The sequence below is a fragment of the Arachis stenosperma genome, chromosome 8 (assembly GCF_014773155.1).
Source record: "Arachis stenosperma cultivar V10309 chromosome 8, arast.V10309.gnm1.PFL2, whole genome shotgun sequence".
Taxonomy (NCBI): Eukaryota; Viridiplantae; Streptophyta; class Magnoliopsida; order Fabales; family Fabaceae; genus Arachis; species Arachis stenosperma.
The window spans coordinates 13,680,960-13,708,152 of NC_080384.1; the positions used below are offsets into that span (position 1 = coordinate 13,680,960).

At 30.5% G+C, this 27,193-nt stretch overlaps 2 protein-coding genes across 2 annotated transcripts; both read right to left on the minus strand.

Annotated features, from left to right (window-relative positions):
- Positions 1–2,025: 2,025 nt before the first annotated feature.
- Positions 2,026–4,673, minus strand: LOC130944571 (uncharacterized). Its single transcript, XM_057872937.1, has 2 exons — positions 4,330–4,673; positions 2,026–3,452 (listed from the first exon to the last, which is right to left on the minus strand). Exons 1-2 carry the CDS (start codon positions 4,543–4,545, stop codon positions 2,304–2,306), a joined length of 1,365 nt encoding a protein of 454 aa, XP_057728920.1. The 5' UTR covers positions 4,546–4,673; the 3' UTR covers positions 2,026–2,303.
- Positions 4,674–18,552: 13,879 nt separating this feature from the next.
- On the minus strand, positions 18,553–20,309 carry LOC130946551 (protein NODULATION SIGNALING PATHWAY 2-like). Its single transcript, XM_057875327.1, has one exon. The coding sequence runs from the start codon at positions 20,270–20,272 to the stop codon at positions 18,722–18,724; it is 1,551 nt and encodes a 516-aa protein (XP_057731310.1). The 5' UTR covers positions 20,273–20,309; the 3' UTR covers positions 18,553–18,721.
- Between the last annotated feature and the right edge of the window lie 6,884 nt (positions 20,310–27,193).

The window sequence follows — 27,193 nt, forward strand, 5'->3', positions numbered from 1 at the left end:
GTATTTTAAGCTTAATAGGACTTGAACGAAAAGAAATGATTAAAAATATTTTAATTTAAATAACTTTACTTAAATATCGCAAAATCATTTTATTATTAGTCAGAAGAAAAAATTATAGTTATATTTTTATTCTCACGCTTTTCACGTATTAATTTAGGTTTAGATTTTTTTTAAAAAAAGTTGTTTATTCGAAATCAAATAGAATATATCCCTTTCTTTCAATTATATATTGTCAAAATTTCATTATCTTACGGATAAAAAAGAAAATCTCAGTAACTAATTAAGCTTAACTCTTATTAAATTCAGTTGATATAATTTAGTAAATATTTGATTTTCAAAAGTTGTTTATTAAAACTAATTTTTTAAAGGTAATTTTTCAAAAATTATAATAATTATATTTAGTAAATTAAAATAAAAATGATTTTAAAAACATAAATATAATATAATAAACAATAAAAATAAATATAGATACTCACTAATATATAAGATTATATTATTTTTTTTTATTTTAGAATCTACAAATTAAATTAAAACTATCTCCTTATAGATATTTTCAAAAAATATTTATAACTTTTCAATGTAAAAGTACAAACACAATTTTTTTATATGTTATATTATTTAAAAAGAATATATTTAATAATATTTTAAAAATAAATATATTTAAAAGAATAAAAAAATTTTATTAATATTTTTATAAAAATAAACTTTTTAAATATTTTTATATTTTACAGGTATATCCAGTATTTGATATCCAATCCAATCTATAAATATGTGAAATCAAGCTAAGCTTAAAAAATATGAATATTGAATCGGATGAGATTAAAATTTTGGTCATATTGGATTAAATAAGAACTTAATAACATGCGTGCAAATAGCCTAATACAAATGGATCTCAAAGTCATGTTAGATATTATTATTTTAATCTTTTTTTCTCCTACTCCTTATCTTGCAATTACAGTGGGCCAGACCTAAGCCGCAAATTGAGTATACCTCATTATGAGATTGATACTTGTGGGCCTAAACTTACATCAACAAAATCATGGAAATTTAGAGCAAGATCAGCAATTTTTGTATGGCATGAATGCCACAAGGAAAAAGATAATAAATAAGCAAATATAAAATTCAGTGGTTATAATAATAGAATAGAAGCTTGTAATAATCAAACATTGCTGATCCTCATCGTGTCTTCCCATACCAAGTACAAACAAGAAACCAAGATAATTTAAATCGAAATGGGCCTAAGGTATAAAGCATAGCACATGTATAACCACTTTGTCTCTTAAATGGGCCCAAAAGGTGGGCCTGACAAGGCTATAGTTTACCTTGATCCTCATTCTCTTTTTTCAGATCGATTCACAAAGATTTAGTGCAATCCCTAATTAAGTGATGACCCAAAAAGAATAAGTAAATGGAAGAGTTAAGGTATTGTCAAATCATTACAGATACATTGGTTGCAGGCATTAATCCCTGTATAAAACACTATATACGATTCAGACTGCACTCAAATTTAGTCTTCTCAAGCAATTTATATGTAAATAATCTCTATTTCATTGTCCTTTCATTTTCATTCTTCCTAACTATGATTCATCACTAGGTCAGTATATGTCTAATTATTGCATCCTAATAATTGACAATTTAGTTTTTTCTTCTTCTTTTTTCTTCCTTGGATAATACATTTTATATACATTACTAAATTGTATGATTTACCTATATTTAGGGCTATTGTTTTCTTCTAGCATGCACAAACTACAGACAAAAACAATTCATCCTTACCCATTAGTTTGTTCCTTTTCTTCTAGGCCCCATTACTACAATTCATCATTTGCTTTCCTCAATTAGGGTTTGGCAATCATTTCTTTGAATCAATATTCAACTCATAATAACTTGAACTAATTCCCTCAGATCTACCTGCCATTTGAATAATATGTTCAGATCTTAATGTTAATTCATCATGGATGAATTTTAAAAGGAATACTAAAATTCCATAGTATGCCATAGTTCAAAATAAATTTGCCAATACCTCAATACCAAAATATCATCATCCATATTATTATTTATTCCCTACATTACATCCAAAACAAGGGGGGAAAAGGCTTGGGGCAGGGGATAAGATCCATGAAAACATGAAAAAGAATAAACTACCCCTAACCAAAAATGTTAGATGAACTCTGAACAACATGAATTACCAGCTTATGAGGACCTGTGACTAGATAGCCAAGCATATAATTCAATAAACCAGAAGTTACTACAACTCAACACTTTTGTAATGATTTCACATCACATTACTTGATCATGCAATAGGATCATTTTCTAAGCTTCTCCTTCATCCTCTTAACTGCAGCCTTCAGTGTTCCCTCATCCTTGCAGAAAGTAAACCTGACAAGATTCTTTCCGTCTTCTGGATCCAAGCAAAATGCGCTGACAGGAATCGCCACCACCCCAACCTCCTTAATTAGATACTCACAAAATGCTACATCGTTTTCCAGTCCGAAAGGCGTGTGATCCACAACCACAAAATAGGTTCCTCTTGATGGAAATACCTTGAAGCCAACAGATTCCAATCCTTCCACCAAAATAGCTCTCTTTTCCATGTAATCTCTCTTTAGCTCCACATAGTAAGACTCTGGTGCTCTAAGAGCTTCTGCTGTTGCCCACTGCATAGGAGTGGAGTTTGCGAAAGTGAGGAAAGAGTGTGCCTGTCGCACTCCCCATGTTAAGTGCGGGGGTGCTATGGCCCACCCGATCTTCCATCCTGTTAAGGAGAATGTCTTCCCCAAGGAGTTCATTGTCACTGTCCTCTCAAACATGCCAGGTAACGAAGCGGGTGAAATATGCTCCATATCGAATGCCAACTTATCATAGACTTCATCACTAAAAACAAGAACATCATTCTCAATGCAAAGAGATGCAATGGAATCGAGTTCCTCTCGGGTGAACATCTTTCCGGTAGGATTGTGAGGAGTATTTATCATAATGGCACGAGTATTCTTCGACACAGCTGACTTCAATTCTTCGATTGGGACAGCAAATTCCGGAGGGCGCAAAGTGATGCATTTTATATTTGCACCAGCCATGGATAAAGTAGCTTCATAAGAATCATAAAAGGGAGCAAACACAATAACCTCATCGCCAGGGTTTATCAATCCTAATATAGTTGCAGCAATTGCTTCAGTGCACCCACATGTAACTGTAACTTCCTTTTCAGGGTCCACCACAAGTCCACTATCTTTCTTAAATCTCTCGGCAATGGCAAGGTTCAGGTCCTGAATTCCATGGCCACGGGCATACTGATTTTTGCCATCCCTGATTGCCTGAATCGCTGCTTCCTTCACAAAATCTGGACCATCAAAGTTGGGAAATCCTTGACCAAGATTTATGGCTCCATGTTTGATTGCAAGACTACTCATTTGGGTGAAGATTGTTGTTTTGAACTTCTCTAAGCGCTTTGCAACCTAACAAACAAATACACAATTAGCAAGCATCAGATACAACAGCTGGCAGTGCTATCATTTTTATTTATTTACTTTTTGTATCTTTCATAATTTTTGCAGGACAATCACCAATTTGACCCCTGAGCTATCAAGACACTGATAAATTAGTCCCTAATATGGTACTCAATACTGAGCTTTTTAGTGTTAACAAACGACCTTTTATAGGGACTAATAACTAATTTATTAGCAATTTGTTGTTTTAGGAACTAGTTTGTAAGAATGTTGATCTTTCATAAACTAATTTATCATAATTGAGAACCAAGTTGGGTTGGACTAGTGGTTAACTCACTAGTCCACATAAGCAAGTGTTGGAGGTTCGAATCCGGTTTTGTGTATGCAGCAACCCATTGACCAGCGACAAACACTTAAATGGAACTCAGATCCGCGGCAAATTCGTGGGAAACCAAATTTTTTTTTATCATAATTAAGATATCTTAAGAAAAATATAATATCTTTTAAGAGCTAAGTCATCAGCATTCTTCTTTTCCTGTTCCATATAAACCATGACTAGGTAGTTTACAAACAAGAAAACAAAGCCAAACTCTTCCCCCATTACAAGCTCTACTCAATCTACTAGGACATTGCATCTTGATTAGGAAGGTTTAACAAGCTAATCATAATAGCATCCTCCAACAAACTAAGTTGTACCAAATTACAACCTTTTTACCATAAAACTAAGCAATTCAGAAAGACACACAAAAGACCAATGCAAAGAAACACTGCATCATGATGTGAAATACAATTGCATCAAGGAAATCAAACTAGCTGAATAATTGGAGCAGATATAATAAAACGATCTGAAAAAGAAAAAGAAAAAAAAAGAAGTGTTAGGTGTAACCTGCAAAGGACGTTGGGTGGTGGTGGTGGCGGTGGTGTGATTCTGAGTGGGAAGAGTGTCGGTGGACATGGTGGCAGCAAGAACGAAAGGCGATAACTTTGGGGAAGAAGGAGCAATAAGAGTGTGGAAATGCTTTGAAAAGCCAATGAATTTGGAAAAAGAAGAAGAAGGCGCAAATCTCATGGGTGGGTGAGTGCAGGTACAATGAACCTGCATACTAAATTACTGATTTTAATGGAATTCGATTCCAAATTTTGTTCATTCGTTTCCTACATCATTTCAGTGGACGATGAATGATGATGATAGCTTTTGGGGTCAACTTCTTTTCCTTTCATCAAACTAATGCACCTTTTTTTTGGAGTACAATGGAAATGACATTTTGATTGGTTTATTGATTTTGATTTTGGACTCTTAACAAAAATATTACTTAGGCCCAAGTCCCCTCGGGTGTATACCTAAACCAACATTCATCGCACGTCCAAAAAAAAAAACACTAACATTCAATGTTTAATGAGTGAAAATAGAGGAATATTAGAATTTGGTTTTTTTTTTTTCTAAAGTTAGGAGTGAAACTCAAACACGCGGCTTCTAGGTGAATATTTGAAAACTATGTCATTTGAACTATAACTCGTTAGCATATTAGATTTTGGTCTTTGGATTGTTTTCTGTTTTCAACCCATCCTCTTGACAAGATCTCGTAATCAAATTTTGAACCACTTTTTTTTTCAAAGTTAGAAATGAGACTCAAACGCACGACTTCGAAGTAAGTATGGAGAGACTATGTCATTTGAGTTATAGCTCGTTGGCAAATTATAAACCGCTTGTTATTACAATCAATTCCGCTCAAGAACCAAGAGTGGGATCAGCCAACTTCTAACAACATCTTTTAGCCTGGATCTTAAAGCCCAATTTACCAAAAACCATGCCCCGAATTACTCAGCTGTAACCTTAATTTTTTAGATTTCACCGTTTCACCCCAACACCTTCTACTCCCATCGGCTTTCACCCTCCACCTCAAAGCCATCATATACCTTGTCCCACGGCGGCACATTAGCAAGCACGAACACCATCCCCCACGGCGAGCACCATCTCCAGCGACGGCGCACCCTCCCAACGACGACAATGCATCCTCAGCGACTCTCTTCTAGAGCTTTCAGTCGCGTCTCCGTCGCGCATGTAACAACAACCATCTGCGTCAACCAGTTATCAATTGTCCGATACACTCAATGCCGCCACATGAAGACCATCCCTGCTTGCTGGAGGCGTGGAGAGGTCTCCTTTAGTTCAGTCGCCAGCTTCAATTCTACAAGCATTCTCAAACAGTTGTAACAGTAAGTGGATGGTTCTTAGTTGATTTTGTGAATGTACATGTTTAATTAGGGTGTGTTCTACAACAGATTAAATTTTGATGAATTGCTGGATGTTGTTTTCTAAATTGCTTAATTTTGGTGAGTTGATGCAATTGGAACTTAGATGTTGCTGAAAGTAGGGATTGGAAGTTGCAATTGTTAGAGTTTCGAAGTTTCTGCTTGCAATAGTTAGAGATTGGAAGTTGCTTTATCTTTAGGAATTGGATTTTGTTGAGTTACATGTGTGTGGAGATTCAATTGTGCAGTTTTTTTAAAATTGGACTATTCTTTTGCTATAAAATTTCATTTGTTTCCCATTAAAAAGGTTGGATGCTGTTTATTTTAAGCGTTGATGTCTTCGACGGTGTTCAAATTTAGGCGATTAATTACTACTTAGTTTACTCTACACATGTACATGCTCAAATGTGTTGTATTCGATACGCGCAATTTGCAATTTAAATAGAAAAACACAAAGGATTCAGTTATCTACACATGGTGAAACAACACCATTTTATCCACAAATTTTTTGTTTATATATTGCTGTTCATATTAAATAGATGTTCATTCTAGCTTGTACGTGGATGGTTCTTAATTGATTTTGTAAATATACATCTTTAATTAGGGTGTGTTATACGGAGGATTAAATTTTGATGAATTGCTGGATGTTGTTCTCTAAATTGCTTTATTTTGGTGAGTTGATGCAATTAGAACTTGGATGTTGTTGAAATTAGGGAAAAGGAATTGTAATTGTTAGAGTTTCGATGTTACTGTTTGCAATTGATATGAATTGAAAGTTGCTTTACTTTCGGTGTTAGACAACCATCCTATATGTCGCAACTAGCCCAGAAACAAACTTAAGGAAGTAAGAACCCCCTTCACAGCACCAAGCACAAAGACCATGTTGCAGCGTGCAGGGTTATCTACGAAAAAGCCAAACAAGAGGGGAAGACAACAGAAGAAAAAAGATACCTAGAAAAATCATGATTCTATATCCCGTTTGAGACACTTGTGATACTATTTTTAAAGTATTTAATTTTTTAGGCCATGCACAATGCGTTTTTGTGCAAATAGCTTCTTGTTTTAGGCAACATCCACGTGAATATTATGCAGTAAGATGTTCTTTTACCCTTCTAAATGGATGTTTCTGAATATATGTTCTGAGTTTATATGTGTTAATCAGTAAAGGATGCCTCAATTTCTTTAGGTAGTGAATGTCTTTTCTCTTTTCCAATATTCTTCGGCAGGTTTCTTGGTGTTTGTACATTGTTTTTTTTGCCAAGAAGATATAAGTGGATTTTCGTTCTATTAATTAGGAGCATCTTTCGTCTTCAGACTAAATAGAAGTTATTTTATATATTTTACTAATTTTTTTGTGTTGCAATTATGGATGTATTTAGTTCTTTAAGCATTGTATGGCCTTTTTATGTAATCAACCTAGCTACTCGAAAGGTTTCTTTATGTAGATACCAGTTTGCTAATGTCAATATCTACATGGATGTTGCTTTTGCTAGGAATCAAGATGTTTTTTTTTTTTACCTTACTAAATGGATGTTTTTAATATATGTTCTAAGTTTATCTGTGTTAAATAGTAGGGATGCCTCTATTTTCTTTAGGAAGTGAATGTCTTTTTTGTTCTCCAATATTTTTCGGTAGGTTTCTTGGTGTTTGTACCTTGTTTTTCTTAGCCAAGATATAAGTAATTTTTTGTTCTGTTAAGCATCTTTTGTCTTCAGACTAAATAGAGGTTTCTTCATATATTATCCTAGTTTTCTTGTGTTACAGTTGTGGATGACTCTATTTATTTAAGAATTGCATGACTTTTTTTTAAATCCTACTCGGCATGTTTCTCCGTGTAGATACCTGATTGTTTTTGCAAAGATCTAAGCGGATGTTATTTCTATCAAGCATTCAGATATTTTTTTCCATACTAAATGGATGTTACTTTAACAGAAGTCATGTGAATAACAAATCAAAAAAGCTTATCCAACATAAGTAATGATAAATTTGTCATCATGCTAAGATGCAATAAAAAGAATCATAATATTCATTCAACTTATTCATACAGCTTGCAACACTGTAGAATCAAGAATTTATCATAACAATAAATAATACAAGAATTCTATATTTTGTTAGAGGGGTGAGGCTACATTATTTAGAAAATTGTTATATCATTACTATACAACTAGTTAAACAAAGAACAACTTTCTATCTGCGATCACGTCTTTTTCACTTCATCAGGTTCATCAACTGCTTCAAATTCCTCTTCCATCAGTTCAATTTATCAATCATCTTAAAGTAGACCTTTTGTTTTTCATTGTAATCTTGCAGCTCGAAATTCTTGAGTGTATCTTCAGATGATGTGATATATTGTTTCTGCAAAAAGCAAAAATGAAGAATAAATAAAGTTGTTGTTATTTCTTAGCAACTAATCTTCTTTAATTTGTTGATCTTTCTCTTATTAAATTAAAAAACATAAGCATAGTTTGAATGTAATTAACCAAATTGTCTACTTACTGTAACACATGCAAGGCACTATACCTCAAAAGAACTAGGAACAATACCAATCAAGATCAACCATTTTTCTACAGAGATACATCGATAATTAATGAGTTGATTGTTTGTCAAATTTGTTCTTTCAAACATTTTCATAGGTTTAGAATCCCCTACATATATGATACATATATAACAGACCAACAAAACATTTAACAATTTTCATACAAGCTACAAGCACCTCAACCAAAATACATAAATGGAGAACATAATTGAATTAGAAGAAAAAAAATCCATGTAGAATAAAAAAAATATCCAGCTAAAAGCAAATGAAACATCTACCAAAATAAAAATAATCCATAAATTAAAACACATAACAACTAGAACAAATTTTTAGGAACTTGGTTTTATCTTGATACATATGTCACAATGTAAAAGCAGAGTTTAATTCTTATGCTCTGCATATGTCCTCAACCAGTGAAAAGGTATGGTGCTCTCAAATTCTAACTCTTTGGATTCTCATAAAAGAAAATATATAATAATAACTAGACACCAACCAAAAATTAGTAAAAAAAGGTAAATATACAAGTAGCCAAAATATGAATAGGTAAATCTTCATAATTTTATTTCATAGAAACAATTCAAATTAATTTAAGGAATATATAAACCATAACAAGAATAAAAAGCCACATAAGTTTTTCTTCCTTTTCTTTCCTTACACCTTTTATTTTTTTTAATGGAATAGAACAAGATTATAATATGCAAAAAAACAAAACTTAGAAGCAGTAGCTTAATAATTTTCAGCCATATGTAAATATATATATAAACAACCTGAACAAATAACTCAATTAACACACAGCTAACATTAGATTTTAAAGAAAATAAGGATTATTTCAATGTTTTAATTATAATCATCCAAATGCTTAAGAATTTGCTATGCAATAGCTTTCTTAGCTTTAAACAAGGAATTATCTTATTACATTGTATAGTAAGTTGATAATTAATTTAAACTAAAAAAGACTGATACCACCATATAATTTCTAACCAAAATATTACTTCCCTTGTTATTCTACTTAATTTCAAATATCAAAGTCCAATAATGCATCTAGCATTGATCAATACAATAGAAGTTTCCAACAATATCTAAGGAAGAACTTACCATCCCTTCTAAGATGTCCAACAATTAAAAGATTTGGAATTTTGGGTACTACATGGTGTTGTTGTGTAGAATTTTCAAGCAGGAGCGGAGCTAGAAGAAATATTAGAGGGGGACAAAAAATATTTACATAATAAAATAATATTAAAATAAATTTTTAAAGAGGGCTAAACTGAAATTTACATATAATTTATATGTAAAAAATTAAGAATTAGGGAGGGGTCGTTGCCCCCTTTCGCAGTATGTAGCTCCGCCCCTGTTTCCAAGAATGATGGCATGCCTAAATCTTCATCAGTAATAACAGAACACAAAAATATCAAAATTAACAATAAAAAACAATTGCATTCTAAATTAAATTGCAAGAGAAAGAAGGAATTCAGAAAAAAAAAACTAAAAGAATATGAATTGGTTCACCGGAAAGAAAGTAGAAAGGATTGAGAAGGTGAAAACAAGAAGGAGAGGAAGGGCGCTGCGGTGGTCGGCGTCACTTTGAATCGCATGGAGGGGTGGTCGGGCGACGCTGCTGCGACTTGCGAGGGAGAGGTCGATGCGGTGGTCGGCGCCGCTGCTGCCAACTAGGGAGAGAGGGGTTGCGGTGGTCATCTTTGTTGCTGTGAATCGTGGAGTTGAGGGGCTACAGCATTCGCCCGAGAGCTCCCTCCAGCAGTGACGTGTGTGGCACAATTTGGTAGTGACGAGGCAGCGTTCTGAATGACGGAAGGTCCAGACAAAGAGAGGGTGGTTACTAAGGATGTGTTTAGACCTCTAGGAAAGTTATTTTTTCTAACCCTAATTACCCAAAACTTAATTAATGCTAATTATTCAATTTTTGATCTTTTAAAAATTTAAAAATTAATTATTAAATAATGTTTAAGTTGACCGGTTCAAAGTCTTGGTTACATATATACTTCTCCTATTATAATTAGTTTTATTTTTATTATTTTAGAGAAAAGCTCAGTATACAAGCGATTAAGGCTTGTAACTATTACAAGTTCATTAACGCCTAATCCACCAAAACACACTGCAACTCTTACGTCATTTACACGCGCTATATAAAGATCCTGCGTTTGTATAACTATCAAATTTAAAAGATTTGTTTCCTTCTTTGTTTTTCTTCTTTTCGAATTTCATCGTTCTTCTCGCGCGTTTTTTCCTGGTTTTTCGATCGTTCTTTTTCTCTCCTTTCTCATTGGTTTGTTCTTTGTTATTGACGTTAGTTCCTCTCTCTGTAACTCCAGTTTCGTTTTCTTTTCGATTTTCTGGTTTCTGAAATCAAAGTTTGAACTCGTTTTGAAGAGAATGGATGATTCAACCTCATATTGTCAGTTGAATCAAGGCGAAGTGGATTATGAATTTGAATCTAACGAAGTTTCTGAGGTTTGATTTACATACGATTACTCTGAATTTTGTTGCGGTAATTTGTATAGCATTGTGAAGTTGAATAATTCGTGAACATTGACTGTGAAACTTCCCCGTGAACATAAATCTGTGGATTGAATGTAATGTATTAGTTTTGATTGATTATCTGGAATTTATAGCAGACGCTCGGGTGTAGATCAAAACTTTTTTGGGTGTATTTTTTCGGGAGTGTGGGTGTATTTACAGTTTATGGCTTTTTCTGTTATTTTAGCTAAGTTGTTGTCGTTCGGGTGTATTATATCAGACATGATTGGGTGTGTTTTTAGTTTTTGTCGTGGTGTATTCTACAGCTTGTGTATTTACAGCTTATGGCTTTTATTGTCATTTTAGTTGAGTTGGTGCCGTTCGGGTGTATTATATTAGCAATAATTGTGTGTATTTATAGTTTTTGACATGGTGTATTCTGCAGCCTCTCTTTGTTGTTGATGGCCAGTTTGTTCTGAAGGTTGGAATGACCTTTACCACCCTTGAAGATGCTGGAAAATTTTACAGGAACTACGCCAAGGCTGCAGGTTTTTCTACAAGAGTTCGGAGCACAAATAGGAAGGGAAACGAGATTAAGAATCAATTGATTACATGTAGCAGAGAGGAAAAATGGAACTCTCATAGCAAAGATTCATTTGATAGGAATTGGAATGATTTTCTGCTAAATTTTGGTCTTGTGGACAACAAGTGGCTTTCAGGTAGTGTTGGGTTAAAATCTGTAGCAGAGGTGTAAATTTAATTTTTATCGGGTGTATTTATAGTCTGTGTTTGGGTGTATTATGCAGATCTCTATGCAGACCGTCATATATGGGTTCCAATTTATCTGGATCACCACTTCTGGGCAGGGATGAGAAGCACACAAAGGAGCGAGAGCATGCATTCATTTTTTAACAAGTTTATTACCCGGAATAGCTCGCTTATTCAAATCGTCAAACAATACAATAATTACCCTAAACCCTAAAATTCAATGATTTGGGTATAGTAGGTTGGGTGGTTTAGGGTTTAGGGTTTAGCGTTTAGCGTTTTAGGGTTTTAGGGTTTAAGGTTTAGGGTTTTATGGTTTTAGGTTTTAGATTTTAGGGTTTAGGGTTTAATTTTTAGGGTTTAGGGTTTATGGTTTAAGGGTTTAGGGTTTTGGGTGTATAATCAACATTCTTTTGGTGTAAAATGCCAGGTTATGGGTGTATATTTGGTTTGATGTTTTCCTTCATATTATAGTACCTGTAAATCAGACATTTTGAATACACCAGAGAGAGTTTAATTATGGAAAAAAAATTTACTTATAATTGGATCAAATATATTTACACCATGTGTTCAATTTCTTACAAGAGTATATAACAGTTACATTAATCAGTGACAATATCATTAGAATCTATCTGACAAAATGGACTCAATAACAATGAGGATGGTCTGGACAGTCTTATTGCATCACTTCTCCTCGCTCATATTTCTGAATTTCTCACTCAACAGATGGGTTGCACACTTTAGGTCCTTGATTTGCTGTAAACAAAGCAAAATTAGAGTTAGATATATTTCTATTATGAAAAACTGATTTGATCGAAGACATATATTTGTTCTTACATTTTTTCCAGCTTAGTTTTTGCCTTCCATTTTTACTGCAATGAAAAATACACCCATAGATATCAGTCAGATACACTCATAGATCAACCACATACACGCAAACCGATTTTATAAGTATTTAATAAGATCAGTTCAAAATGATGTTCAATTGACTCAAACAACGATAAATATACAAGCTCCAGCAATATTACAATGTCAAGCAATATACACCCAAGGACAAGCAGTATTAGAACATTTGCAACAGTTGACTATATTAAATTATATGAGTTCAGAAATATACACCCAACAAATTACGCCATATACACCCAACAATCAACCATATACACCCAACACATTACGCCATATACACCCGACAAATTACTCAATATACACACAAAAATCAATTAGAAGAAGAACTAGAACAAGAAGAACAGTAAAAGCTAGAGCAAGATGAACGGTAAAAACTTAGATGAGGCACATACACCCAAATCGATTTCATAAGTATTTAATTAGATCAGTTCAAAATTATGTTCAATTCACTGAAACATGGATAAATATACAAGCTCTAGCAATATTACAATGTCAAGCAATATACACCTAAGGACAAGCAATATTAGAACAGTTGCAACAGTTGATTATATTACATGATATGGGTTCAGGAATATACACCCAACAAATTACGCCGTATACACCCAACAATCAACCATATATACCCAACACATTACGCCATATACACCCAACAATCAACCATATACATCCATACAAATTACTCCATATACACCCAATAAATTAAGCAATATACAGCGAAAAATCAGTTACGAGAAGAACTAGAACAAAAAGAACAGTAAAACCTAGAACCACTTTGAAGAACAGTAAAACCTATAGGAACTTACAAGAAGAGTAAAACCTAGAATAAGAAGAACAGTAAAAACAGTGATATGAGATTTAGAACAAGAAGATCAGTAAAACCTAGAAGAACATAGAAGAGCAGTAAAACCTAGTTCTTCGATTTCGAAATCAGAAACAGAAATATGGAAAATGTACAAGATGAGTAAAACAATAACGCACCTTGAATAATTTTTTGTTGATGGTTTCTGCTATTATTCGCGATGAGTTCGAATGTCTCTTCAGTTTGGAATGTTGCTCGAAACTTGAGGATTTGTGTTATCTTTGAAGGAGAAGAGGAAGAGTGAGCCATAACGAGCGGTTTTTTCGAAGCGTAATCGTTTGAGTGACGCGCATGGAATTGACGCTCCATTTAAAGAGAGGGAGTGCGCGTGGATTAAACCTGGGTTGGGCCAACTTGTAAGAATTGTATGCGTTATTTGCATGTATGTGTAGCAGGGTCCATTATTTTTATACATATATAATAAATAAAAAATAAATCAGTTATTAATACTTTATTGTCTCTTAATACACTAGTTTACAATCATATGTGAGGTTAATGCTTGAGGTTGGCGCCGTAACCTTTGATGACTACTCACTTTTGTTTTGAGTATTAAACTCCTCAAACATCAATACATCATACTCTTGTCTCTCTAGCAGATATTTTTACATTATTAGTTTTTATTATTTTTGCAAAAATAGATATCGTTGTCACCACTCAGAAGCATACAACTTCATACACAATTATCTTCGATATACTGAACAAAAAAGATATATTAAAAAATATCTATTTTGTCATTAGCATAAGTCCATCACCCCATACGACATAATACACAAATATCTTTCCATTTCATGAACATAAGAAATCTATCAAATTCGTTAGCGCAAGCCTGGGTTTATTATTAATCTTAGAAATGGTTAGCCCTTCATGCCTTTACTTATCATCTATAGAGGTTTTGCTAATATTCAATGCATTGAAAACGTTTGTTTTATGGTATACTTAATCAATGTTGTTCGGGTAATGTTAAAACAGCCAGAACTTGCTTTATTTAGCATTTATTAATTATTGCGACAATTAATGAATTCTAAATAAGGTAAGTTCTGGCTGTTTTTGGCTAATATTTTTTTGTTATCAAACATTTCCGTGTTCTTAAAGCACAAGATAGCAAAACTCATTAATTATCAATCTTTAATTTTTCCTTTATCTCTTGAAATAATAGTTCAAAATGAGTGATTTTTATTCAAACACTTTTTTAAACCAAAGAAAGTAAAATTAGGAAATTAGAGAATAAACTCAAATGAGTATAAAAGAATTATTCCCCAATCAAATATTTGTTCAATAGTTAGCATTAATCGTATATTGGAGTAGTTCGATATATAGCTAATAACATGTCTAAATCTTTAATAGAACAAGTCAAAGTGACAAACATATGTATAATAAATCATATCCTTAATTATATAATAAACTTGTCTTTTAGTTTGAATTATTTAATTAAACCCTAGCTAGTAATCTGTTATCAAGTCCATGTACAATGTATTATATGTGAGTTTCCAAACGATCGGATGCTTAATAATCTCACTATTCTTCCTATGGGGTTGGAAAACATAAAGTTATCTGTATACTAAAAATTAATTACTAAATTATTTATTATGTATTTATATATAAATATATATTTTTAAATTTATTTTTAATATAAATTTTTTATTAGTTTAATTATTTTGTCGGTACTTATAATTTTACTAAATTTTTAATTAGATTCTTATATTTTTTTCTTTTTGTAAGTCTCTGTCATAACAAAAATGCAGGAATTAACAGAATATTCTGTTAAACAAAATAAATATGCCTAATAATTGATTGAATTTTTTATATAATTTAATATAATATTTTATTAATTTTAATATTTTTGTTATGATAAAAACTTTACTTATAAAATCTGATAGGATATAAGGATCTAATTAAAAAAATATAAAAAACTAAATGAAAATTCGATAAAATTATAAAAATGGAGAGAATAATTGAATATTTTTTATTTAAACATATATTTTATAATAGCGGCTGATTTGGTGCTATTTTTTATCTCAACAATACAAATATCATAACTCGTGACATACCTAGATTAAATTAGAATTTATAATTTCTTAAATTAAAATTCATAGGTTAATTATATAATTATATATTTTTAAATATAAAAGATAATAATATATATAATTATTTGACCAATAAAAATATAACATGATATATATAATAATACTATTGTTGGAATATATAATTGCTGGAATAAAATATTTATTGTTTACTTTTAATAATTCATTATTTAAAGTACTAATTCAAAATAATTATATTATGGATTTAAAAGTGACATTAATCAATTTTAAAAAGAAAATATTATGTGTAATATAACTCGGATGGCATGTAGTACACGGTTATTATTTTAAAATTTGTATATCATTTTACTGCCAACATTATTTTTGCACTAATGTAATAATCTCACTTGTCAATTCTTAAGTGTGTCAAAATAAAATAATATGGAATAGTTCATACCATGAAAAGGTTTGTCAAATTAATGAATTGATTAGTCACCAAAAAAATTAATGAATTGATTTATTTGAGAAAATAATATGAAGAGATGTGATAGATTTAGAGAATATAATTATGAATAAAAGAATAAGTAAATAAATATAGAATATATAAATTAATAATATGTAATTAGTTTTGGAGAAAAAAAGCTTGAAAGAATTGTTCGTCACACTTATAAGAGAGAAACAAATCTCACTTCTAGTATATTAAGTTGAAGACAAGTTGATAGGTAGCTATATACTATAACTCAATTTATTACATGTCTAAATTTCAAAAATTAGCATGTAGAAGAGGGTTGTCCACACATGGAGATTATTTTACGGTAAAAGCTCAGGTACAGTTGACTTCAGTTGATAGCTGAGAGTCGTTAAATAAAAATTTAGTCAAATCAGTTAAATTATCTAACAGTTCTCAGTTATTAACTTTACGTAAAGTCACCTGTACCTGAGTTTCCATCTTATTTTACATATATCTTCAAGTGATTAATATGGATCCTATCAAAACAAAAACCTTCAATTGATTCAAATTGCAATTTAACAGGGTTAGCCAGGTTTTCATAAAGACAATAATGTGGGAACATAAATCACTTTGTATATTATGATGAAAAATATTAAAATGTTCCTCAATCGTATATATGGGTGTGTTCATTTCATATATTCCAAGATCCACTCCAAAGAATGTGAAAAAGCCAAAAGCTTCAAATATAACAAAACAGAAGCAAGTAATCATGACTACTTTATCACTCTTAAATTAAAAGAAAGAAACATTTTTTCCCCTAATAATGTGTGCATGTACTTGTACTATATAATTTAGAATGGTATATATTACTACATAACTAACAGTTGACATAATTTTTAAATGATAAACTATAGTAAGTAGTTACGTGTCTGGATTATCTAAAACAATTACTATTCCATTATTTTTAATAGTTTGCTTGGCATTTGATGAGATCACTGAATTCTTTTTTTGTTTTATACATTGGTGGTATATACCGTGTATATTTCATTATTCTTTCTTTCTTCTTTAGTTTATAAGTACTTTCCTTTTAAATAAAAAATTATGCAAGTAATTTCATTATATTTTATTTCTTGATTTTCTCTAGCTAATAAACAAATTATACTTATTATATTAAGCACATTTTTAGAGTAATGTTATATAAGAAAAAAAATTATCAACATATTTTATAAGAACCAAAAAGGGTTACCACATTAATCTAAAATAAAATAAGATAGTATTTCACTCATATTTCTTAAATAAAAAACAAGATAAAATAAAATAGAGAACAGATAAATATGTTTATATGCATATAGCTACATTAACAGCTTGCATTGACAAATGACAACATAATAATTGTAAGATATATAGTATTTTTTTCCCTATCAGTTTAAGTGTTTCGAAGAAGTCATTTAATGACATAATATCTAAATTTTTATTACTGCTAAAATTTAATTTTTATTATCCCTAAAAAAAAACACAAGATAAATAAAAAGAAAAAAAATTCATACAAAAATTTATATAAAATTAAAAAGAATTCTTATACAAGAGTGTGTGTAAAAATATAATTATTTATCTACTTTTTTTTAATAACTTAAATTTTTGGATAAATTAGTTTCATAGTATTATTAAGTAAAACAATAATAAACAGTAAGTTAATTACTAACCAATAAATAATACTGAGAATATTAACTAAATCACTTCAGTTGGGTGAAATTAATCTTTGTAACATTTTGTTATATTTTTTTTATTTCAAATGACAAAGTGTCTCAACACCTAAAATAGGTGAAATAGTGAAAAAAATGCATTGTTTGTCAAAATTAGCAAAGTATCCATTATTGTTTAACTAGTATTAAAAAGTTATGAGTACTTTTTTGTTTACTTTATTTGATAAATTATGAATAAAATACTAAAGTGATACTTAAAAGTTTATATTACTAATAAAATAATCTTTTAAAAAATCATTTCAATCATCTCATGTCTCTGAAACTTTTTTTTTAATATATATTTAGTATATAATTATTTTTATCATCATATTTTAAATCTTGTTTATTTAACATTCACATCTTTTAAAGTTTTAAATACCATTTTGATATTTACCTAAAATTAATTAATACATATATATAGCGAAACAAATTAGAAGAACGGATAAAAATAAAGAAATGAAGGATGATGATAAAAGAAGACAAAATAGAAGGAGATATGTGAAAAGGAAAAATGACTCATGAATGTCATAAAAAGAAAACTACTAAATAAGTAATAGATGCATGTTTCCGTTTTAGGAGTGATAAGGTCAACGAAAAAAGGTCGAGAAAATAAATGATACTAATGGTTAAGTACTACTCCTCCTAGCTACTACAAAAACTAGAGTCCGATTAAAGTCTAGAGAAGGCACAATTAGAATTCCGGTGATATACGCCTTCTTTATAATAACCCTCTTTGACATCAACCTATTACTCTATGGTGACAGACAAGCTTATTCAAATTCCAACTTGAACCATATATAACTAGGTTTTCACCTAGGCATGAATACCAAAAAACCATATAAATAAATCGCATTGAAAAACTTTAATCAATTTTCCTAACCCTAATAGCGAGCACATTCCTTTTAGAAACATGCGTTTTATTTTCAATAATTAATTCTTTCAATTAGGGGCGGGAAAAAGGAAAAAGAACCCTACTTCAATAATACACCATAATAGGCAAAGTAACAATGTTCATGAAAATAATTTGCTCTCAAGTCCATGATCCATGAAAGTAATCACAGACGTGTGAGAAACAAAATAAACAATAATTAGGGTTACAGATGGAGTACCTAACCTTAAACAACGAAAATTACCACTAATAAAAAATAATAAACAAGCATGCAGCAGATCAATCAACCAATATGACATGAAAATGATGATAGATATTTGCACAAAAGAGAAAAGATATGAGCGGGAAGCCAAATGAAAATGTAAATCTGATAATTAAAGACTACAATGGTTCAATCTGAGAGTAGGAGGAAGAAGAAGACCAAATAGATGTAGAAAACAAACGGCGTGATTCCCAACTCAACACTAACTGATTGGAACCTAACTGTTCCAATTTGTAACCGTCCTTGAACAAATTTATTAGTAGTTTCGCTTGGCTCTGATTGGCTGAGCTCAAAGGTACTCCCTTGAACCCCATACCACACAACCATTCCCTCCACGATCCTCTTTCTTCCTTTCCCTCACTTGTTCGGTATATCCGCCCCAACGACGCTGCTATTCTCGGTCCAAGAAATACCCGTTCAACCAAAGCCCGGGCCCGACCCTCCATTGGGAACCCGGCTTCAAGGGAATCATAAAACGCCGAGTAGTGGTGCAGTGAGTCCATGAATCGGCCCACAAATCCAGCATCCACTCCTACGGGCCCAATGTCCTCTTCTGCCATTGTCACCAGCACGGGACTCAAATCCTTCGCGCCGTTCAAGAACGACGCAACCGAATCGCGTGCTCGGTAAGGCAAATGCGGGAGGTTGAGCATGCAATTGAACACCAAAGCCTCCCCGCGAACGAGCTTCAGCCCGTTGGGCCGAAACGTTTCGTCGGAGTCCATCCTGCAGTGGTGAAAGGAAAAAGGCTGCCCTAAGGAAGCGGCGAAGGCAGTGAGCCTCCGGCCTGTCTCCTGAACGGTGGCAATGGATCTCCGGCCTGAGCCGGTTCTAGACAATGCAGTGATGCGGAGGTGTGGGCCAGGCGAGGCTGTTTTGTTATAAGAGGCCAGGGCCTGCAAGAGTGAGGCCCACTGAATACCTTCCATGATGTCGAAATCGACGATGTGGGCCCGTCTGTGGTGTGCGATGGCTTCAAGGATGGCCTGATTGGCGGTGAAGTGGGCGAACTTGACGTAAGGGGACATGTCTTGAAGCAGTTGGAATGCTGTTAGAGTTTCCGTTTGGTGGGACCAGTAACTGTATTGTTTGTTATTGTTACTGTGATTATTGTGTGCGCCCCCACCCCCTGCGCCATCTAGCAAACCTTGGAGTGCCTGGGTAAAATGCGCTGCGAGTCTTTCCATGTTGGTGGCCCCTGTGCTGCTGCTGGTGCTGCTGAAAGGAACCAACTCTTTGAGTCGAAGCAATATCACTCGAGCGAGGTCACGGCTCTTGGTGGCGCCAGTGAGGGATTCTGCTGCGGCCATGAGGAGGTGCACTAGCCTCAGGCCTTTTGTTTCGTCTTCGCCGGCGATGGTAGGTGTTGGTGTTGTTGGAAGTGGTGGCGATTCATCGTCGGCTGTGTTGGCGGTGGTTGTGTCGTCTTCGTCATCGTGGTCGGGTGTGAGGTGGAGGGGGGTGGTGGCGTGGTGATGGTCAATGATTGAGTCGATGAGGTGGTGGAAGTCGTCATGAGGGGCGGCGATGGCTTCCCAATTGACGAGCGGGGACCAGTGGGTCCAGTTGGTGTAGGCAGGGTTTTCGTCCGAAGAGGGAGTGGTGGTTGTGGTGGTAGTACTGTAGCCGGAGAATTCAAGGTTATGGATGTCAAGCATGTCTATTTCCATGGTTGAAGAGGTGAGTAATAAGCTGAAAGAGTATTTATGTATGTATACTTGAGTGGGTTAAGAAGGAGCTGAGAGTCTCAGAGACTTAGCTTATAGAGAGGAAACTAGCAAAGAGTAGTTGAAGCAAGAGACACTAATACTTATTGGTAATGAAATTCTCTTCTTATCATTCAGATCACTGCTTACTTTATTATAATATATTTTTTGGTATAATCAATAATTTTCTTGAATAACATAAATAACGAATCCTAAAATTGATTCAATTTAACTAAAAATCTAAAACACACCATATTATTAATTAGATTTAGGATTAATTTACTTTTTTAATTTTATTATTTATATTATTCAGCAATATTATTATTTATTTATACTTTTTTTTATAATTTTTATATACATTCATTAGTTGTTACTTAAATTATTTTTTTATTAATTTAATGTTGATAATAATTAATTATAGTAGAAATACATTAAAAGAAAAAACAAAAAAAATAAAAAATTTTATGTACTCTTTATATATTCTTATTAAAATTAATTATCATCAACATTAAATTAATAAAAATAATTTAAATAACACTTATCTTTTCACTCTTTTTAATTATTGAATGAAGTAAGCGATTTAAATTTTACTCTCTTTCTAATAATAGAAAGGAGAATAATTTAGTATTGAAAAAGAAAAACTCTAATGAGTAATATATATAATACAAATCATATTTGCAGTCTAATATTGGTGATGGAGCACACATTACCACTTGACAGAAATATTTATAGCCTAGATAGATCAAATACATTAATTACGTTTATTTGTAACTAAAAATATCAACATTATTAAAATTTATTATTTTTTATTATTATTTAATTATTAATATTTAAAAATATAAAATAAAATATATTATTAAATTATTAAATTAAAGAATTTTAGTTAAATTTTTTTATCAAAAATAAAGAAATTCAAACTCATAATCTCTAAATAAATATAGAAAGACTATATCATTTGAATTATAATTCACTGATAAAGATGTAAATTAATAACTAAATAATGACCAAAATAATAAATTATGATATTTTTTTAATATTTTTTCTTTATAAATACGCGTGTTATCTTAGTAAAAAATATTTGACAAAAAAATAGACAAAAATAAATAAAATTTATCTTATTTAATATTTATTAATTATAATAATTAATAAATATTAAATAAGGTAAATTTTAATTTTTTTGTCTTTTTAATATTATCAATTAATTTGAAGTGTCTTAATTTATCAGTGTTTATAATAATCTATGTTAAACTAATGTAGAGTTTAATTTCATGTGTTTAACTTTAAATTTATTATATATTACTAATTTTACAATAAAAATGTACACGTATATATATATATATATATATATATATATATATATATATATATATATATATATATTTGACGATAAAAATGTGTAACATGATTTTCTCTAATTGCATTTAAATAAAATTAAAATTAAAATTAAAATAACTATATGATATATTATATATTACTAGTTAATTTAATAACCAAAATGTGTTGCATGACACTCTTTTATTAAAATTAAGAGAAAATATTTTTCTCTAAAATTAATAAACTCCCTTCTTACATTCTCTTATCTACTTTTCTCCCTTTTTTTATTTTTCTCTACTCTTTACACTCTATATATAATTTATAATTTATATTTTATATTAGTAATTTAACAAACCAAAATGTGTCACTAGATATTTTTTTATTACAATTTAAATAAATTTTTTCTTTTCAAAACTAACAAACTCCATCTCTCATTCTTCTTATTTATTTTTCTCTCTTTTCTATCATTCTCTATTTTTCTCTACCTTTCTATTCTATAAAAAATAAAATTAACAAAATAATATCATTCAAATTAAAATATTATTATTATATGAATTTTTTATTAATTTTAAATTTTTAATATTTATCTTTCTAATCTATATTTTCACTTCTATTTCTTCAAATTTTTATTACATATAATTTGAAAAAAATACTAATATTGTGATTAAAAGTTAGAATCAAGATTCAATTGTTTACAAAAATTAATTTTGAATTAATTTATAACTATTAATATAATTTTTTTATACTAATATCTAATTATATTTTTATATACATAGGGAGAAAAATTATTATTTTTAAATAGCAGATATAAAAATTAATTATTTTTATTTGTGCAATAGAGTTAACACGTAATCAAATATAAAAGTATATATATTAAATTTTTTTAAATTGTAGAATATAAATGTTAGTTAAAATTAATTATTAGTAAAAAAATTAAACTCTTTCACATGAAAATAATAACTAAAATTATTATTATTTAATTCTTTTAATCTACGGAGACTCTAGTCTTTTTAGGCGACAAAAATTTTTATTCTTTATGATCTTTTTATAAAAGTAATTTAATTTTATAAATTTTTTGCGCCATAATTTATAATATCATGATAAAACTTACCTAATTTTAAAGATTTATATTTCCGTAAGGATAAAAATAATAGTTATTAACTATATTTATGTTCAAGGCTTGTGCTTAAGCTGACTAGCGATATACAACAATAATGGTTGAGGAAGCCATGATGAAGGCACAAAAGTTTAAAACTTTAATAAACTAATAGAATTACAAGCCAGGCTATCCTATTAGATACATTAATAATTATTTTTTAAAAAAAATTTATTGAAAAAATCAACATACAGAGAAACAAATGAAAGTACACTTTGTATTTTTGAGTAATTGAATCATTCACTGGTTGATATGAATTGATAACTATACATAGTAGGATAGCCAACTCAACTAGTAATTTAACAGAATAAAAAAATAACAGAATAGTTTTTTTTTTCTTACTAATAACTAAGTTACATATTTTATACTAGTCTTATATTCAATTGGCATCCCTATTTAGGATCGCGGTATGATACAATTATCAAGGGTTTGTGTGGTTAAGCACTCCTATCTTAATAGTGTATTTAATGTGTTACTTGTTCCAAATTACACTAATTAAATTTTAAAAAATATTTAATAATTAAAATTAATTAATTAAAAATAAATAAATTTTATTTTATTTAATATTTATTAATGATTATAATAATTAATAAATATTAAATAAGATAAAAAAATTTTCTCCCTATGGCTAAAGTACTTGTACTCTCTATCTTCAATAGACAATAGCATTACTTAGGCAATACATTTTAATTTGAATAAACTCTTCCAAAGCAAATAAAAAAATGGGAGGGAAAAGAAAAACAAACACTGTGGCTAGGTAATATCTGGTGGCTATACGTGAATTATTTTTTTTTATTTTATTTTATTTTATTTTTTATTTTTTGGATACCAATATGTTGCTATTTTTATTTTTATTTTTTTGTTGGAGCCAAAAGTATGGCATTTGTTATATATATACATTTAATTTTGATTGGTAGAATATTTATACACACGTCTAATAATATAATTTCGCATTAATAAACATGATAGACGACTCAATTATTCAATAGTTTAAGATAGCTAAATATCTAGCAATTAAAATCTAATCATATATAAGAAAAACGAACTTTTTTTATGAACATGTAAGAAATTATTTCAGTGGAATATTTCTTATGATTACTAACTTATATATATATATATATTCTAAATGGTCAATACTAAAAAAAAAAACTTGACAAATTTTAATCAATAATATTAATAATTATTTATGCTCAAAGATTAATGTCAATAAAATCATATCAAAATATATAGGTCATATTTACAATTATCGTGGCAACAAATATATACAAAGATGCATGCAAAGAGGAAAGCCGTCACTGTGTAATTTTAGATGAAATATTTGAAGATATAGACTTCAAATTCATATTTTAAACAAAGAAAAGAAACCCTTAATGGCTCTACTGTTCTTGCATGTGCCGATCATTAACAAGGAAACTGTTCTCAATGTGTATATCTATAATCTATATATACAGTGTTTTTAGACTAGGGCATCATAAAATATTTCAAAAGTGGGTGAGAACAAGCTAAGCATAATTTTGAAAATCAAGGAGCAATTGATTGCAAAATCCAGGAGAGAAAAAAAAAAGGAAAAATGTTATAGTCTGGTGAATATCGCATAGAAATCATCAAAATGAAAGCTCCGTTTTGTTCAAAAGTTTAATTACCTTAGCTTTAACCACATACGATAATGCATTACGAAAAAGACATGCATAAATGATAAAGATAATAAAATATGCATTATTATTTATATTATATAAAATATAATCATATATATTTATAAAATTTATACACACATTATTTCTAAAATTCTAGATATTCTCAAAATGAAATGTTTAAAAAACAGGTTAGGCTAATCCGATGCCACTGGACACTGTGCTATGGCTATAGGATTGATTTTGTGGATGGATTTATTAGTTAATATATATCTTATTAAAATTTTAATTTGTTTAAGATTAATGATTTTAATATGTATCTTAATAAATCTCATTGGTTAATGGGATGGTAACACCGGCCACTGGGTTGCATGCCACCTCATTTCAATCGTCACTGCAATACCTGGCAACATATGATTGGATGAAGATTCTCTTTGGTCCTTTGTCCTCATGCTTGGAATGTCTGCTCGTAATTTATTGGTCCATGTGGAGATACTGTTTCATTTTGGGGATGTGTGTTTTCTCTCTAAATAAAATTTAAAATAGTATAGACCTCTGATCAAAATTAATGATTTGTTTGAATTTTCTTTACAAATACTCACTATTTTGTTGATTAATTTAAACAACATTATATATATATATATATATATATATAATTTAATTTTATTATAAAAATTTAGCTAATATATGCTTTAAAATACAAATTAAAATTGTTAGTAACAAAATTTTTTAAATAATTTATTTTAATATATACACAATAAACTATTAAAATTTTAAACTTTGTATCTTTTTTATAATTTTTTTTTAATTGATAACTTTTTCATATGTCTTAAAATAATGTTTGTTTTATGTCTATGTCTATTAGAGATATAAATACGGTGACACATATATTTATTATTTAGTTATTGTGACACAAATTTTTTTAGACAGACACAAAAAATCATATATTTAGGCTATATTTGTTTGAAGAGAAAATGGAGGAAAGAAAAATTATTATTTTTTATTGTTTGCTTGTAAAAAAAATTAGAGAGGAAAGAAAAGGAATGAAAAAATTAGTAGGACTCACTAATTTTTTTTCTCTCCAACGTTGGAAAGAAAAGGGAGGGATTGAGGGAAAATATATTTTCTCTCACCACTTCCAATATTACCCTTTCACTTTTTTCAATATATTTTATAATATAAGGGTTGGGACTAAGTGGTTAGGACTTGCGGATATAACGTTTCACCTCTATCGTAACGGGTTTAATGATGGATATTGGATGTGGACGGAACACGAAGAAGTGGACGAGTAAGGAATTAACTAGTCTACCTTGAAGGAAATCGACGTCGTACACCTGCATGTGTTGCTTAACTGTGACCAAATTTTACCATACCTCATTTAAGTTTTTTAAGTCTTTATAAATACTGTAATCTGTAAGATACTAACTTCTTATTATAATCAAAATTTCCAACTCCTATTCTATCACATAAGTTATTACAAGAGGCAAATCCTGATATTTCATTGAACAGTTTTTTACATTGGTTCAAAGAATACGTCAGCATGCATCTAATTGACACAATAAATCCGGAACTAGTTGCACTTAGTTGAGGCCCAATAAATAAGGGCACTAGCTACCTGATATACAATGTTAATGGATATATGTTCCATTCTTTACGGTGGTCGATTGGAAAGAAAATAGATAACACTGGAGTTTGGGTTCGTGGGATTCAGGCAGGGTCATTCTGATTGGTTTAGTGTCTTGCACAACATAATTGAATTAAACTATTTTCGTCGCACTACATACAAGGTGTGCGTGTTTAAAGTGAATGGTATGATTCAAGTTCTCAACAAGGAACACGAAAGTACAAGGACTACGATATCACTAAAGTTAATATAACTAGAAAATATAGGCAATACGATCCTTTTATTCTACCTCTAAATACACGATAGGTGTACTATTTGCCTTATTCGGGTTTATGCAAGTTTAGTTAGGTGGTTATGGTTAAGACTAAGCCATAAGACCGCATCAAGTCTGATGATAGGACAGAAAATCAGGAACCTTATCAGATTGATGACCCAACTCATTCGAAAGCGGTGGTTGATACCGGTGAGCCGATCACCCTTAGGTCAGCTGTAATGGTGATGACATCATTAACTTTGTTCTACATGCTAACGCACTACAACTACATGACGACAATGTTCGTGAAGAAGGGGGGTCGATGGCAACGAAAAGGAGGAAGTCGAGTTCGATAATCAGAAAACTACATCGGAAGAGGATGATGGTGAACGAGAGGACGATGATGATGAATCTGAATAGGGCTAACGTAAATATAGTTCTATGATATGTATTTTTTTACTAACCTTTGAGAAGAATGTAATATAATTAGTATCGTTTTAGATATTTCAATTACCATCATTTCGTATTCTTAATTTATATGTTTGATATTTCACAACAGGTTTAAAACATTGTTTCAATGATTAATTATCAGGGTACATTACAGATGGATGAAAAAATTTGTAAAAATAAAAAAGACTTCCGACAAAATTATCATTGGAATACACCAATGGTAGTAGCCCAGTCATTTTTTTTTAAATTAAAAAATATTTTTGTCGGATTAATCCGACAGTAAAATAGCGCAGAGACATATCAAATAGCCTTAATGTTGCCGTCGAAAATTTTTTGACGGTAACATTCAACATATCTCTTCTACTTTCTAATTATATTCTGTCGTTAAATCTGATAAAAATTACTGTTGGACAAAAAAAATCCAACAGTAATATATTATCAATAAAGTTTATTTTGT

Bases quoted from the DNA above. Each gene is read 5' to 3' on its own strand.
- LOC130944571 (XM_057872937.1), bottom strand. From the start codon at position 4,545: ATGCAGGTTCATTGTACCTGCACTCACCCACCCATGAGATTTGCGCCT. The intron at 3,453-4,329 runs GTTACACCTAAC...TTTGTTTGTTAG, and splicing joins CCACCCAACGTCCTTTGCAG to GTTGCAAAGCGCTTAGAGAA.
- LOC130946551 (XM_057875327.1), bottom strand. From the start codon at position 20,272: ATGGAAATAGACATGCTTGACATCCATAACCTTGAATTCTCCGGCTAC.